This window comes from Thalassophryne amazonica, chromosome 22 (assembly GCF_902500255.1).
Source record: "Thalassophryne amazonica chromosome 22, fThaAma1.1, whole genome shotgun sequence".
Classification (NCBI taxonomy): domain Eukaryota; kingdom Metazoa; phylum Chordata; class Actinopteri; order Batrachoidiformes; family Batrachoididae; genus Thalassophryne; species Thalassophryne amazonica.
The window spans coordinates 24,136,111-24,153,334 of record NC_047124.1 but is presented as its reverse complement, the minus strand read 5'-3'; the positions used below and the strand labels follow the sequence as shown (position 1 = coordinate 24,153,334).

Sequence of the window (17,224 nt, the reverse complement as noted above, 5' to 3'; positions counted from 1 at the left end):
GTCGAAGAGGTGAGCGGAAAGTGAGTGCTTTTGGTTTTAAAACAGTCACACGATCGTCTTACAGGAAATGGCTATAAATGTATAATCTGTCCATGATGTCTGCGTAGTGGGAGGAAGGTTTGGTTCATAAACTCCCCCCCGTTTGACCATCAAACCTAAAAGCAAAAAGAGGAGATTTAACCCACAACAGTTACCTCAATGCGCAACAAACGGAGTTTTAAATCCTCCGGTGGTCCTTTGAGGTGTTTGTTTTACATATTATTTGCAGATTCCTTGTCAAGGATGAAGCTGTGGATCCATTTAGGGTCTTGGACAGGGGCGGAACCAGAAAATCTTTATTGGGGAGTGGGGGGGATGTGGAAGACACCATGTCATACAATTAGGTTAGAACCTAAAAAAAATGAACAGCAAATGTTTCCTATAAATGAATCCTCTTTAACCATAAGATGCCACTGTTTTTGAGCTGCAGAAAACAGTGTTTTGACACCATCATTTTCTAAATTGCTTTTTTTTTTTGTATTTCACTTGTTTAAGTGTTTAAAAGTGACATTTCTTGTTTTTAAAACAGCAAATAGCCCGTCCATGGACTTTGCCTCTCACCTCTGTCTTGGATCTGATCCAGCTTACCCCTTACAGCCCTTAACAGGATGCAGTAGCTTAATATTACACACACACACATACATATATACACACATACACATACATACATACACATATATACATATACACATATACACAAATGAACAGTGAAATCTTTATTATGAATCAATGCTCATTATCAATAAGCTGCCACCATCGGCGTTTTGAGTTGTACAAAAACTATTCCTCAAACAACTGCATGACTTAGTCTTTTGAAGCAATCATTCTGACATAATTGCTTAATTTTAAGTGTTTAAAATCAGTGCAATATTTTCAAACGCAAATTCTATTTTGTAAACGAAGGATTTCCACTTACACAGTCACCATCATAGTACTTTTGAGGTTTTCACAGAAAGTGCTTTGATTCTTCTGTAAGCAGGTTGAGGGTCACTAGCCCTCAGATAGTGAATTGCCCAGTGACAGATTCCTCCAATAAATGGCTCCAGGGCGATCACAGCTGGTTTTCTCAGCTCCGGGCCATGCATTACGATACTTCTAAATGACATCCTCAAATGTGCAACACCTCCTCCTATGGACACTAGTGACTCCGATACAAACCTTTCAAGATATGGTTGTGGAAGAACGCCCACATTCCATTTGGACTACCACATGTGCCCATGTCTGCAAGCCCTCCAGCCAGACTGCACGCCAATTCCTGAGAAGTCTGGCCAAATTTAACCTTGGGCACTGAGCAAGCAGTAGCCAGATTCAACGGAATCCTTGGGGAAGTCAAAAAGGTCTCTGGTTAGCATTCTCATACTAGGCAGTTCTGGAAACCCTACAGTATTCTCCAGCAGTTTCCCCATAACAACATGGTCAATCTACTGCCAGGAAAACTCACAGCCGCCACCTTTTTGCAAAGTCGAAGAGCATTAAACCATTTTCACCACGGTTAGCAGATCCATGTAGACCAATGCAGTCCTCTAAGCCTGTCATTGATGTCGCCCATGACCAATAAAGTGGCACCCATGGGTGGTCATCAATCACAGAGTGATGCTGCAAATAAAAGGTCTCCCTCAACAAGACATGGCACACTGCAAACTCAAAACTGAGATGAGAGACGTCAACACCCAGTGAGTGTTTGAATCATCTTTCAATCCGCTCATTGACAGGTAACATTCAACATTCAAAGCACAGGTTTTCAATTCTAAAGCTCTGCACTCTGGAAACCGAGGGTGTCCAGTTGCATCTCTGGTTTTTGCAGATGATAGAACTGGGCTTAGACTCCTGGACAGGTTGAGAAGCCTGATGAGTTGTAGAACTGCTGCTTCTTCACATCGCGAGCTGCCAGCTGAGGTGGTTTGGGCATGCCGCGTGGTCATCTCCCTAGGGAGGTTTTCTAGACATGTCCAACTGGGAGGACGCCCCGGGGAAGACCCAGGACATGCTGGAGGAATCATATCTCCCAGTTGACTTGGGAACACCTTGGGAATCCCCTAGAAAGAGTTAGAGGACATGACAGAGGATATGGAAGCGTGGGCTGAGCTGCTTAGTCTGCTGCCACTGTGACATGGACAAGTGGCAGAAAATGAATGAAAACCACGACAGGCTTTTTCATGTTTCTACTACTCCGTAAGTCCATGGCCACGCAATCGCGTCATCGCTATTGTCAACCTTTCCAAGTTCTCAGTCGGGGTATACGCATTGGTGGGCGTCGCAATGCAATTCACTGCCACAACAGTAGGGGGCACAACGACTTTCCTGAAGAATGGCCTACTATCCCATAACATCAATAATCATGAAAGCCCTTGGTTGTAAAACCGGAAGTGAGATTCTGGAAATGTCGTCGTTAGCGGACCAATCGCAGCCCGTGCGGTCTCCATGGTCTGGATGTGTAGTTACAATTTTTGGGAGGTGCACGTCAGGCTACGGAGAAGGACTCTAAGGGAGTTTGCAACGACGCAGAGAACTCTGTGTGGCTACCGAGTTACATAAATTTGGCTTAACTGTGGCTCCAAGGGAAGGAAACAGTCTTGGGTAATAAACTTTACAGTATATATATATTATATATATCATGAAAGATCATCTTAACCACATACAAAATTCAACAAGCAAAACTTCAAACCGTCAGGGTGGCATTTTTAATCAATATATCAGTGACAATATAGCAAGTTATGTTAGTTAAAATATCAGTTGTTTTGGGGTAACCAACATATACATAGATGACAACATCCACAGAAAGCAAAAAAAAAAAAAGAAAAAAAAAGAGAGACATTTTATCCATTACACACAAGGCATTCACACAGACGCTAAAAGCTCGACAGTCAAACAGTCAAACTGCCAGTTCAGTCAAGCAGTTTTGGATCTTCTACTGGTACAAAAATGGTCAGACAAAAATAACATATCTAGTGTTTGTCTGTAACCTGCCCCCTCTGCAGTCAAACTAGCATTATGTACAAGTGAGAAGGCAGTATGGCCACGTCATTTGTAAATATCGATTTACTGCAATATTTCTGGCATATTTTTTCTCCTTGGTCATACAAAATAATATTTCTCTGAGGTAAGAACCAAGACAGTATCAAAATAGTAAAATCAAAGTTCCAATAAAATGCACCCCTTTAAGTCACAAAAAAGAGGAAAATTACGTTGTTCCAAGACAGATGGGATAAACAATGACAGTCATACTTCCGCTGGATGAAATAATAAAAAAAAAAGTCAGTATGTGCTTCACTACTTTTTGTAAATCAGCCCGACTGGCTGTTTGAGCAGGGTGATCTGAAACACCAGACGGGGGTTGGTGACATCCCAAGTTACACTGAGGCCTTTTCTACTTCTAAAGTCTTGCTTTCATGGATGTGACAAATCACATTCTTGAAAAATTCTAATGAATTTAGATCATGACAACACTGAGTCAGCACTTTTAAAAAGTACATAATGAAATCACTCTGTTGATGCAGGGAATCCTGCTGTGCTGGTTCTGTTGGATCTCACAGCACCCTTTGACACTATGGATCACACAGTACTTGATTCCCAGTTAGAGCAACTTGTTGGCATTCATGGTACTGTACTTAAGTGGTTTAAATTGTGTTTGGCTGAGGTTTTCCCATTATGATTGGTGACCTCTCGTCATCAACTGCTCTCTGTTGTGGAGTGCCACAGGGTTCTATTCTTGGCCCTATTCTATTTTCCTTGGACATGTTGCAGTTGGGGGTCAATCATACCCAAGCACAACCTGTCCATTTGTTGTTATGCAGATGATCTGATACTTGACAGCTCTTTGAGGTCCGATCAACAGATGTGTTTACATCTTATGGTGAAAGTAAAGCCCTTTTTCAGTAGATGTGATCTTCATACGGTTGTTCATGCTTTCATTAGCTCCAGACTTGATTACTGTGATGTACTTTATGCTGGTGTTAACCAGTCTTCTCTTGCACACCAACTTGTGCAAAATGTTGCAGCTCATCTTTTAACGAACCCTTCCAGAAGTGAGCACATTACGTCTGTACTTTACTCACTCCACTGGCTTCCAGTTCATTTTAAAATTGATTTTAATATTTGTTTGTTTTTTAAGCTATTAATGGTCTTGCACCTTCGTACTTTTCTTAAATTTTAGCTCTCCTCACGGGCGTCTGGTCAACTTTACTTAGATGTTCTGAGGTCAAAATATAAACTCTGGGGTGTTAGTGCTTTTGCAGTAGCTGAACCCAGAATGGGGAACAAGTTACCTCCTGATTTATGCACTATTTCTCACCCAGCCCTTTAAAAATCAAAGCTTAAGATTTCCGTATTTAACCTGACTTTTGTGGCGCTGTGACAGGTTTTGTTTTTAATGTGCTGTTTTATTTTATTTTTGTGAATTCTTGATCTTTGATTTTACTGTAAAGCACTTTGGACACAGTCGAGCTGCTGTAAAGAGCTTTAGAAATAAATGTTGATTGATTCCTATCGCACATACACAAAATCGACCCAGCATGTATGGCGTCGCCAACATCCAGTGCGTTTTTTTTTTTTCGTCAGCCGAACTTTGGGTCCCATTCACCCAGCGAATAATGTCTTCGAGAAAGCTGCGCAAGTTTATCCAATTTTGGACGTGTGATCATGAAGGCTTGGAAACAAAGCGGCGTTGGATACTACATCGGATGTTTCCGTTAGCGATCTTAGCGGGACAGCTTACAGCACTGCCAACTGGGAGCGATGTCTCCGCTTACCTGCTTATCGACTGCAGCCAGACAAATAAAATAACCAAGAAACACAAATGTGATGACGGCAATCGGATGTTTAGTGACCGTCATGTCAAACACGTGGAACATGGGAATACTGAAGCATACTGCCGCACGCCATTTCAGAAGGAAAACCAGTGGGATGGACACGGCACCAGTTACGATGCAACTGGACTTACAGCTGACTGCAAGTCTCTGCAAAATAAGGCAATAACAACAGTGCGCCCCCTACAGTGGGCTCGAGAGAACTTAACATGAATGGAATAAACAGCTGCCAAGAGTTCAGACACTTTTCCTCCTACAGCAGCACACAAATACACTCTACAGAAACATAAATGCAACACTCATTTTTGTATCCATTTTCCATGCCTCGATTTTTTTTTGGGGGGGGGGGCAATCTTTTTTCTACCCACACAAAAAGCTTCAATCGCTCAAATTTTGTTCACAAATTTTTTTTTTTTTTTAAATTGCAAGTGAGCACTTCATCTTAGCTTTTTTCCTGACTCTCATTTTGGTTTATTCTGTCCGTCTTTCTAACTTCACATATTCACATGTCAACATTCTCATTTCTGCCAGATCCAACTTCTTCTACACTCCCTTCACCGCCATACGTCCTCGCTGGTAGAATATAAGCCATGAAGATCATGGGGGGGGGGGGGGGGGGGGGGGGGGGGTGACAAGTCTACAACTCTCCATAAGGTGTCAGAGCACAGAGTGACATCTTCAAATGACTTGGCTCCCCCCCAACACACACACACAAAATCTCAAAATTACCCAATACAACATAAATCAGAGGAAAAGTGCATCACTTTTTGCTGTTTAATCAGCACCTTGATGTGCCACATCACCAGCCGGGCCAAGATAAAGTGCTCATCTGCAAATTTTAACTAATCTGTTAACAAAATTGGGGAAAATAACCTTTTTTGTGAGCATAAAAGGAACATTAGTCGACTTCAGTGTGTGAAAAAGGGGAGCACAATGGAAAGTGCAGCACTTTCCATTTTCTGTGTGTAAATAAAATTACACCCAACACTGCAATCATGACCCTGTCAAACTGTTTCCTGTGATGTCACCAACGCCAATCTAGTTCCACACACACACAAAAAATATAAATAAATAAATAAAAATCCTTCACTCTGGAAAGGCAAATTCAGCAATGCGATGACAAACCATATGAGGAGTGACGCACGGAACGCGCCAATAATCAAGTTCTAAAGGCATCAACGTTTGAACAAGACCAAAATTACGCCAATAATTACCAAATGCAAACATGAGCGCAACCCGCTCAGGGTCACACTTTTCCGGCGCCACCTCTGTCAAACTTTTTTCACAAGTTAAGGCAGTGATAGCGAGGGCAGCATTTCCGGCGATAATTGGAAACAGCACCTCGCGTGATGACTTTCAGTTGCCGTGTCTGGCTTTTCCTGCCTCCTCTGTCACTTTTACGTTGAAGAAAAACCGCAAAAGCATCATCGCCGGTTTGTCACATTGCTGCAGTTCCCCCTCAGGAACAAAAAAATAAAATAAAATAAAATAAAAAGTCCAGTAAATAAAAAAAGCTCCCTCCGATCAACACGAACACTTACAGAGAGGAATATTACACACATAGACTTAAGGAAAAATAAAAACTATAAACCACCAGCACACGCACACCTTAAACTGAACATGTAATTCAGTCACATACGCCAACCTGGATACTCGCAGAATCACATTGTCTTCATTACAGCGGAGACAATTCCCGCGATCTTTACATTAACTCTTATACAGAACGATTGGCAACCCAAAGTCTTACATTTTACTGATACCAACTCGGTTTCCAAATTCCAGAGTCAGGTCCATAAATATTTGGACAGTGAATCCATTTCTTTTTGAATGTCGCCTCTGTGCACCACATTTGAGTTTGTTTTATTTTAAAAAGGCACAATCAAGATGTACTTGAAGTGTTGACTTTTGGCTTTAAGTGGTTAAATGAGTATACGACAGTATACTGAAGGACTTTATATATTCATATTCAATATTTGTTTAATATTCTCGTATGCACTCTGGCTATAAAAGTGATGATGTGTATTAACAATCCTTATATTTAGTTATGGCCCCTGAACATAAGAGGGAATGTGTACGAAAAAGTGACTAAATTCCTAAACGGATTACGTGCTATTTTTGTCCAATACAAGCACATTTCAAAGTGGAATTGTCCAAATACTTCTGGTCCAGACTGTGCGTGGTTTATTTAAGGGTGTTCACATTTAAAAAGAAGGAAAAACCCTTTAAAACGTCATGACATTTATCACGTTGCTATCTCATCTTCCTTTCACGCAATCCATTTTGTCACATCACTTTTTGGGCCTTTATGATGCAAGTACACTGTCACATAGTGTCAGCGGTTATTTTATAACCCTTCAGAGACGCACGATAACATTTTTCCCGCCTCCCGGCTGTCTGGTCGCACTTCGTAAACTTCTCTGTGTGCGTAGTGGAAGCAAGCAAAAAGGAACAGCTGTGAAATGTGTTGTTCCACTTTAGCGCACGTACGGAAGCTTTATCATTATCTGACTGTTTTTTTGGGAAGTAACGCAGCAGCAGGTTTCAGTGAATGTTATCAGTGCGTCTCACCACACCAGGATTATTTAGTTTCTTCCTTCACATTAAAACGACAAAGCTAAGCAGTTTCAGACATGTTTTTTTCTTTTCTTTTCTAAACAGCTCTGTACACAATAAACGGGAACGGTAATTGTGGTGGGCGTGGCTCCAACTCCTCATCGTTCTCACTGTCGACTTGCCATGTGTTCACACCGCCGCAAGCTCATTCCTTTCTTCTTGTGGGAAAAAGCCGGCCGACGTGTTGGAATCCTTACGCTGAGATGCGCCCAAGCCCGCTGGTGCAACATTAGCGGAGAGACGATGTGAACGCATGGTTTATCCGTGAATACCTTCTCCGCTCGTTCTCTCCTCTCTCTCGCCGCCTATTTGCCGTCGGCCAGAGGTGAGCAACGATCCCAAAACTCTAATTCAACAGTCGAACCGACAACCATTTGGAACAGAGGGTGAAGTTCCGTGAACTTTTAAGGAAGTCACAGATTTTGAGGAACATTGGGGCTTTGGGACTCCAAGTCTATCAGCAGTGCACAATACCTCCATCTTCTGGGGTCACGATGGAGGTCAAAAGGTATAATGAGGAGTGATGTTAGGTTTTTTTTTGGGTGGGTGGGGTGGTGGAGGTTACATGGTGCTGCACTCACTGCAGCAGCTCTTCAAGCTCACTCTCTTTGAGCTTGGCATTGTCTCTGACGTCATCAAATGTGTACGTCTTCACAATCTTCCCGTTCCTAAACACTGTGTGCAACAAGTCCTGCAGAAAAATGACATTTCACACATTAGCGGCAAAGCGGTTACAAAAAATACCTCAGTGAGGAAGTACAACAAATTGCTGGAATCCCATCCTCTGATCAACTGGAAAGTATTTATGGGAACCGAACTGGGTGCCACTCACTTCGCCGTACTCCTCCAGATCCCCCTTCCCTTCTTCCAGTGTGACGAAGTCTCCGCTCTGCGTCCGATGCAGGGACAGGCGACCCTTCTTTGACCTCTTGTTGGGATCTGCTACGGGGTCTTTGAAAACGTTCATCTGCTCCACAACACAAAAACACAAAACAGGTGGTTCAAACAACAGAAAGGTGAAGTCGCCATCACTTACGAGACATCCGTCACTCAAATTAGAGGTCTGATCAGTGGATACGTCCTGTTACACAAGCTGCGAGCACGTAAGTCCATCTATGTACATATAACTGACATGTGTGGAGCATGAGCGATATCAGTATGACCTGGGTAGGACAGATAAAGCCCGAACACACCCCATCTCAGTTCCCAAACAAGCTAAAGCTAACAGGCTAACCTTGGTTTGGTTTTGGTATTTCATAAACACATTTTTTTGGACTGGGCAATGGCTTGGATGTGGGTATTAAAAATATTGCCCCAGTAACTGTGGAGTAATTGCAGAGACAATCTCTCCAAGATCCAGCACCAATGGAGCTAACATCGAAATTAAATGCTAAATTTTCACTTGACAGAAATACTGGAGAACAGACTTCTTGCTCTGCCCTGGACTCACTCCAGCACAGTTGTCAGGAATCAGTAAACTAGCTACCAGCTAAAGAGACTTTTTTTTTTGGTTGTTTTCCTTTCAGCTGTCAGCATTTTTTGGTCCAAGTCACCACAGCAGATCCAGCACAAACCCACATTAGGGTTTGGCACAATTTACTTTACACCAGATGACCTTCCTCACTCATTTCCAGTTTTACCTGGTAAAGTACCAACCAGAACCTACTCTGCTTAGCTACTGAGATCTGAAGGGAGCAGGCACTCACAGAGCAGACTGGCTAAAAAAAACATATTTATTTCTAATTTTATGTATGTTAGACATTTTAACGTGGAGGTCTGTGGGAACTGACTCACTTTGTAGGCAGCCTCAGCCAGACATTCAAGGAACTGCAGGTGTTGACACTTCTGTGTTGGCTTCATTTCTCAGCACCGGAGGCTGAGGCCTGGTGAGACCTGAATAATTTTCCTTGGTGCACATCTTCATATGGTGTGCTGCCACTGTGTGAAGTTTCACTGAATTTTTTTTTTTTTTTTTTTTCAAACAGTCAAATCATAAGCTGTTCACAGCTACCTTTTATAGAAATTCTTTTGCGATCACGTCCTAAGAATCAACAGAAATCTTTTCAAATACAAAAGATTAAATACAGACTGTTTCTTGCTCCTGGTAAAAAACGATGAGCAGAAATTTTAAAAAAGGTTTGATTTTCTGTTCATACTTAAAATACTTCCCTGAGAAAACATTTTGAAAATGTAGATACCAAATGGTGTATTTTAAGCATAATTTTAAGGATGAATGGAAAGTCCATATATTTACAGAGTGAGAGTTACGTTAGTAGAAAAAAATAAATTGTACTCATTTACGTTACAACTTTCCACTCATGACATAGAAGTCAAGCCACAGCGAGGACACAATTATGCAAAATTTGAAACTGCACAGTAAACTGATTGAACAATATTCAATTAAACTTATTTGAACTGATACTCAACAGCAGAATAAATTTGCCATTCACAGTTGTGTAGATTAAAACAATGACACACTGGAGTATTTATTCTTTTAATCACTACTCTGCTTTTCAGACTTTTTTCTCTTTGTTCAACATTGCACTGAAATTTGAGTGCAGCTCAGAGAGAGTGAGCTGTGTGTTTGTGTGTGTTCACTTAGAGACCATACAGAGACGAGTGAGGAATTTGCACGATTAGAGAATCGGGTTCATTTATCCTAAAGAGTCTATCAGAAAAACCTCTGCTGCCGCAGGAACATCACTGAGATATGTTGATTTTTCAGCAGATTTCCTTCTAAATGCAGCTGAAAATGAACTTCATGTCAAGAAAGTGAGGGGGGGTGAAGCACCATTCACATGCCGGCGTTGAGCCGGCAAGCATATATGGACTACTGGCTGCCCAACTGATGGAAATCCATCATAGCAGCAAAGAACTTTAATCCCCGTAGGGGTTTTTTTGTTGTTTTTTTTTAACCTTGCAAGATCAGATGTTTAGGGTCTTTGTGGAACAGATTTCACGAGCTCCCTTTGCATTACACGTAGTTGTAGTTAATATATTGTGTATTGATGGTGTGTCAGTCCTCACCCCCAGCCCGTTTGTGACCACATAGCTGCATTTGAAGGAGCAGTTGAGCAGATCTCTGGTCAGTTTCTGCAGCAGAGCCCCTCCAGAGCCAAAAGCAATGTTCTCAATGGACCACATGTGGTGCTTCATCCCTTCAACAATCTGTGAAACAGACACAGTGAAAACTGTCACTGATTAACTACCTGTACTTCTCACACAAAGCAGGTCTAAACCTTTAACCATCTGGAGACAAACAGAGGACGTTTGTGTCCTGTGTGTCTTGGTATTGTTTAACGGCAGAGACTGTGTTCTTCTACCTCCTGCAGCGTGTTGATGTCCACTCCGTCTCCTTGTATAACTCGGATGTAAGGAGGAAAAACCTTGTAGCCTTTAGAGTTCTCTTTTGGGGGAAACTTCTTACCAAGGATCTCCAAAACCTGACAAGGGTAAGATGAAAGAAAGAGGTCACGCATCAAAACCTGACAAGGGTAAGATGAAAGAAAGAGGTCACGCATCATGACACACTAGACTTTTTTTTTTTGGGGGGGGGGGGGGGGGGGTAGATAACATCCAATGATCACCTTCAAAACTGTATCAAGCGGGTTTCCGGAGTCTGGCCGAACAACCAGCGGGGCCTGTGCGCTGCGCGTCTCTATCTGCGCCCGTAGATCTTCGCCCCAGATCTTCTCGCATGCGTTGTAGATGTCATAGCTATCGCTAACTATGGACACAGGCACACTTGGAAACTGCTTGATGATGTGCTCAAAGGCGTCTTTTTCATGGTCCTTCCCCCACGCTGTGATGGTGCTGTTGAGAGAGCGGCACAGCAGTTACGGCCTTGGAGCTGCGACAACTCATCTGTCACATATCAGGATACTACAGGAATTTCCAAAAATTTGAATTTAAAGTGAAGCGACTGTTTGGAAGCCTTTATTTGGCCAAGTGGAAATGTAGTTATTGTAGTTATAGTTATTACTACACTGTTGAGGCATTATGTGGTACTGCCACCAGCTGCTCAGCAGAGGGCAGTGCATTCCAGGATTTCAATTTGCATGAAACCAAAACTTAGTCATATTTTTACAAGGCGTTTCACAAAAGTTGACAGATGCATTAATATTTTACTCGAGTACCCAGAACTCCTGCTATTTGTGAAGAAATCACTTGTAAATAACTGCAACTAAACGTCTACCTTACAGCTGCCTCGTGTTATTGTTTATTAAAAGAAAAAGTAGGGAAATTGTGGTCCTGAAGAAAGCGGAGAATTATTTTAAGGATGGTGATAAGTAATATCAGGACGGTGCACGGGGAAATACCAGATTCTTATGTGCACTTTGAGAAAATGGTCTGATGCTTTTGTCATTTATTGCCTTTATTATTTGTTACTATGAAGCGTTTGTTTTCACTTGTGACCTAAAGTGTTCACTAAACACTGCGAGACCAAAAAAAAAAAAAAAAAAAATCCCCTAACATCCTGTCTGTCAAAGTGGAAATTCACAGTGACTCCACCCTCTGACAGACCCAGCAGACTGAGGAAGGGGTGGGGAGGATATTACATAACAGCTGCCACTGTCCCATAATGCACTTGTACAAATTCCAAAGCAAACATGGTCGAAGCCTGTGAACATGTGCTGGTGTTTCATCACAGAACTGCCTTGACTCCTGGGTGGCAACCACCCAGGCAGACAACTTTTCTTCTTTTCTTTTTTTTTTATAACCAATTTTGGTAAAAAGTGATGGTTGCGCTAACAGTACTAATAAATCAAACAGTTCTGTGTTGAATGCTTGGTCTCCAAAGCAAAAGGTCAAAAAAGGTCAAGGTCCATTGGATTCTTTGACATACATATGACATTTGTTACCCTGTAACATGATAACTAAGGAAAAACAAAACCTCCTCGGCTGTGGTAATGAATCAGTGCGTGTACCTGTGCTCAGCAGCAGGCACTGAGAAACCCGCCACAGCATCCTTGCAGCCGTAGTACTTGTTAATGACGACGACTCCGGCAATTGTGTCCGTGCCCTTGAAGTTGACCAGGTGGGCAGAGGCCCCGATGCCCGCAGTCTGCAAAAAGGAAGAATTATATAAAATGTATGAGATGCATTTTACTTTTACATCCTTTTTTTTTTTTGGTTCAATAAGCCACAATGACTTAGGGTCAATTAGCTTACAAGACGGTGATTGGGGGAGGAGATGGGGAGAGTGATCTTTAAAAAAAAAAAAAACGTGGACAACTCCACGTTACTACGCCTGTACCTCCTGTGAGGAGACGCCTCTGTAGCCGAAGTCGTGCAGCTTGTAGTCGAGTCCCTCCAAGTTCCCAGAAGTCTCGAGGAGGTAATTGGCAAGAATCTTCTTCTGCTCTCTGGAGTTTGTCGCCACAGTGATGGGGTACCAGATCTGCACGAGGATCGTCTGACAGACGGAGCGGACAAACAGAAACAGTCCAATTTACTGACTTGTGTTCAAATTAGGAGTGTGAACACCTACGGATGTGTTACCAGGCTTTGGATTCAATACAGTATTTTGCATCAGGACGTATGTTGCAAGTGCTGTGTGCAATCAATAGTGCATGATTAATTTGCTATCAATTTAATCCCATTCGTAGTGCAATCAATTTTTCACCATCACAATATTGTCACATTTTTATTGTGAAATGTGCAAAAAAAAAAAAACCCACCAAAGTTAGGAATTCCTGCAACGGACTGCAGGTTTAACGAACCCCAAAAAGGTGCAGTTCTACACATATTGACTACGATCTGTCCGGCTGAGACCGCCCTGTTCTCACGGCGTTCAACGAGACCGAAAACCCCCCAAAACCAACAGGCTCAGAGGGATCAGCGTCGGCTCCTCACTCAAACAATACAAGTTCTGGGAAAAGACCCATTCTTTTGATGTCTCGTGTCAACTCTGGATCGGAGAGTTTAATATGTAAACTTTGGCTTTTGTACTGTCCAGCACCCGGAACATGTTTTTCAACCGACTTGCACAATCGCAGTGTGCATGCATGAGCTTGAAGAATAAAACTGGGTTTGACTGTTATTCATTTCCAAACATCACATTTCCCCATTTATCTTCATTGCCACAGAACTTAGCAACCGCCAAGTCTCACGACAACAGCGACGGCGCTATGAGTGCATAATCACACACACTGTGCACGCGACACCTGACGACCAGTATGTGTCTATAATAGGAATGACAGCAAATTACACACGTGCCAGACCCTCCAGTGGCAGTCAGATAAGTCGTGCATGTGTGCAAAATGTTCCAGTGAGAAGGGGACCTTATGAGAAAACCTGCAGTTCTTTCACTTTTCATTGCACTGTGCGTTTCCTCTGTGAACCCTTGAGCAGGTCACATGCCGCTGCTGCTTAATCATAATCTAAACCATGATATGGGCTCATGACTGTCGTGGCAAGGCCAGCATTTGAGAAATACACAAACGTCACGCGCCCCCTTTCTGTCTTATCCGAGCTCGACTTTTACTTGTGCAACCTGCGCGCAGTATATAAACATTAATATGACACCACACTAACAGAATGGAGATAAACAAAAAGCAAGGCCGTGCACACAGTTAGCGCAAGTTATTTGTTGGTCGCTTAACCTGAAGCCTGACAACCGCGGGGGCAGCGGTGCGGTAAAACCAACACAGGGGAAAAGAACGCTCATGTGTGCGCACGTGCCAACATAGCTTCTCGTCGAAGTCCCCGGGACAAAATGGAGGGAGAAGGTAGAAAGAGAAAAGTGCAACAGCAGCATGAGAGAGAGAGAGAGAGAGGTGTAGGAGAGAGTGCGAAAGGAAAAGCTCAGGAGTGAGGGAGAAAGTGAAAGTTTGACCTCAGAATGAAACTGAAGGACATGGAGCTAAATGGTACGTCTAATTTTACATCAGCAGTGGAGAACAACTGCATGTTTGCATGTTTATACCAGCTGTGGAGGCTGATGGTAGACACACGTGTCTCTGGTGGGGACAAAAACCTGACCTCCGTGAACTAACCATGAATGTTTAGAGTAAAGATGAGGTTTGTCCTCAGGTTCAAGTCACACTTTACATTTCTATAAACAGATTTACTCTGCGTTATGTGTAATATGCATTAGAAAGCTCTGCCGAGACATAAATCAGGGCTTTGTTATAAACAGCACATCATTTCTGTTTATCTGACCTGTACCTCCCTATTGCTATGGCCTAAAGGATAATGGTAGATCCTTAACTGACATGTCGGTTGGCCGATATGAGACTCTCAAAAAACATACTGCTGTCTGTGTTATTTTTGCCAACATACAAACTTTATTTTGCTGATTACACTGGAGCTCTGACAGAGTGACCATCGGGTTCTTGGTCACCTCCCTAAGACCCTTCTCCCTGATCGCTCAGTTTAGACGGGCAGCCAGTTCTAGGGAGAGTCCTGGTGGAACTGAACTTCTTCCATTTACAGATGATGGAGGCCACTGTGCTCATTGGGACCTTCAAAACAGCAGAAATGTTTCTGTACCCTTCCCCAGATTTGTGCCTCGAGACAATCCTGTCTCAGAGGTCTACAGACAATTCCTTTGACTTCATACTTGGTTTGTGCTCTGACATGCACTGTTTTAACTGTGGCACCTTATATGTAGACAGGTGTGTGTTTCCAAATCATGTCCAATCAATTGAATTTACCCCAGGTGGACTCCAATTAAGCTGTAGAAACATCTCACAGGATCCTTCACGGATCAGCAGAAACAGGATGCACCTGAGCTCAATGTTGAGCTTCATGGCAACATGTGATTTCTTAGTTTTTTTAATGAATCTGCAAAAATCTCAAAAAAAAAAACCTTTGTTTGCACTGTCATTATGGGGTACTGTGTGTAGAATTTTGAGGAAAAAGAAATGAATTTCATACATTTTGGAATAAGGCTGTAACATAAAAAAATGTGGGGAAAAGTGAGCCGCTGTGAGTACATTTCGGATGCACTGTAATACCGAGTGGTGGTGTGACATGTTTTGTTTACATGGCATCAAGCCCTATGCAACACACTCAAAACTTGTGTGAAACTCAGATGCAATATCAAAATGCTGATATCTTGTCTGAAGGTGACGTCAAACTATTGCTGGCGCAGTATCATATGAACTGGACAACGGCTCCCCAAAATTATCACAGAAAAACAAAAAAGGAGCAAACGATGTTCTCTGATGATAATGTTTTGATAAGAATTAGAGCCGATACAAAAACACTGATATCGAGCTACAGTTTCATACTGATGGCACAAGGTGGCTACGAAGAGCTTTTAAATTGTTATTATTATTATTATTATTCGTGTGTGTTTTTTCCAGGATATCAGTTAGCATGAATGCACTGAGAGCTCTGTTCCTGTTCTCCAGGACAGCAATCAGTCAGCTTAAGCCAAAAGATAAAGTGACAACATGTCTCCAGTGATATACAAATCATCCAACCATGAAAATATACTTACAGTGACACACATGATTTGATATCATCTGCTGAGAAAACAACAGTTGAAAAATTATCATTCAATCACCAGCTATAACATAAGTGCCAAGTTGCAGTAAAGTTATAGTTCATGTAACTTGTAACCCATAACTAGTCCTGTGAAAGTTTCACTGTTTAAAGGCAATGGTGTCATCTTCATGGAGCTCAATGTGGCACCATTAAGGCGCCGTCAGTAACAAACTTTGAGTAACTTTGATTTTGACCTTCAAGGTCAGTCAGGGTCATATCCAACGGCCGATTTTGAAACCCTCCCTATTCATTTTCAATGGTAACTGCAGCATCATTGAGCCACTGGAAATGATCGACCTTTGAGTGACATTAACATCAGCCTTCAAGGCCGCTCGAGGTCCAATCTGATGACACGTCACAACGGCCCACATACAGCTTCCTACTTATGTCTGATCGTAACTATGTGTCCATCACCTCCAAGTCAAAAGGATTTGAACTGAGTTCCAGCTCCATGCGCTGGTGGTCCTACAGCAATCATCGCAATCCTACTGCTGAAGCAGCTGAACAAGGACTTTATGTAAACCGAAAGTGAAAGTATGTGGCGTCATATTAATGACGAGTAAACCTGTGAGGCTCATGATAAACGAGCCGAGTTCTGTCAAGTCGCTGCAGTCTGTTCACATAGCACTGAGCTCATGATTTCTTCCTGATCTCAGTAAGGAGCCAAATTGTGAGGAAGCTGAACAGCCAGTAATGAGGGAGATACTTTAAAATTACAGACGTCGCCAACTCACACTCATCTTTAACCTGACAGAAAATATTCTCCCCCAAGCGTTTCAAAGTGCTCAAACTCACTCAAGCTCAATGTAGTCTGAATACGTGGTGTCAAAAACAATGACTGCTACGGGGAAAGGAAAAATGGACCCTGATTTTAGCTGAATGTTTCCACGTCAAGAATGTTCAAGAATTTTGAGTTTAATTTTTTTGCCCCACTCCGGTCATATTTATTCACTGTGGGGTCATTTTTCACCGCACCTTCACAAAACACCACAGTCATGGTTAGAAGTAGGTTGTGCTCAAAACAGTCCGACAGTCATATTGCTATAAATTTTAAAAGAAGAAAAAAAAGTCTCAACTTAATGATAATTTATTTTATAGAAACTAAAAAAAGGAATCTATGTGCAGCATAGACACAAAAATTTGCAAGTGCCCACAAGTGTTACCATGCTCAACTTTTTGTAAACTTTTTTTGTGACAAGAGGATCATCAGTTTAATTTCTCATCAGACAGGAAACTCTCTAAGGTGCCCTTGAACAAGCTCCTTCATCCCC

The 17,224-nt window shown here is 42.2% G+C and overlaps 1 protein-coding gene across 1 annotated transcript in view; it reads right to left on the bottom strand.

The window, feature by feature from the left end:
* Window positions 1-434: 434 nt before the first annotated feature.
* Window positions 435-17,224, bottom strand: part of nampt1 (nicotinamide phosphoribosyltransferase 1) — a 41,229-nt gene continuing 24,439 nt past the window's right edge. The window contains exons 5-13 of the mRNA XM_034163040.1: window positions 12,715-12,873; window positions 12,386-12,522; window positions 11,045-11,270; window positions 10,781-10,900; window positions 10,485-10,625; window positions 8,290-8,424; window positions 8,014-8,148; window positions 7,639-7,648; window positions 435-1,884 (exon numbers count right to left, since the gene is read on the bottom strand). Of these exons, the coding sequence (XP_034018931.1) occupies window positions 8,035-8,148; window positions 8,290-8,424; window positions 10,485-10,625; window positions 10,781-10,900; window positions 11,045-11,270; window positions 12,386-12,522; window positions 12,715-12,873 (1,032 nt within the window). The 3' untranslated portion in view covers window positions 435-1,884; window positions 7,639-7,648; window positions 8,014-8,034. The remainder of the gene's footprint in view (window positions 1,885-7,638; window positions 7,649-8,013; window positions 8,149-8,289; window positions 8,425-10,484; window positions 10,626-10,780; window positions 10,901-11,044; window positions 11,271-12,385; window positions 12,523-12,714; window positions 12,874-17,224) is intronic.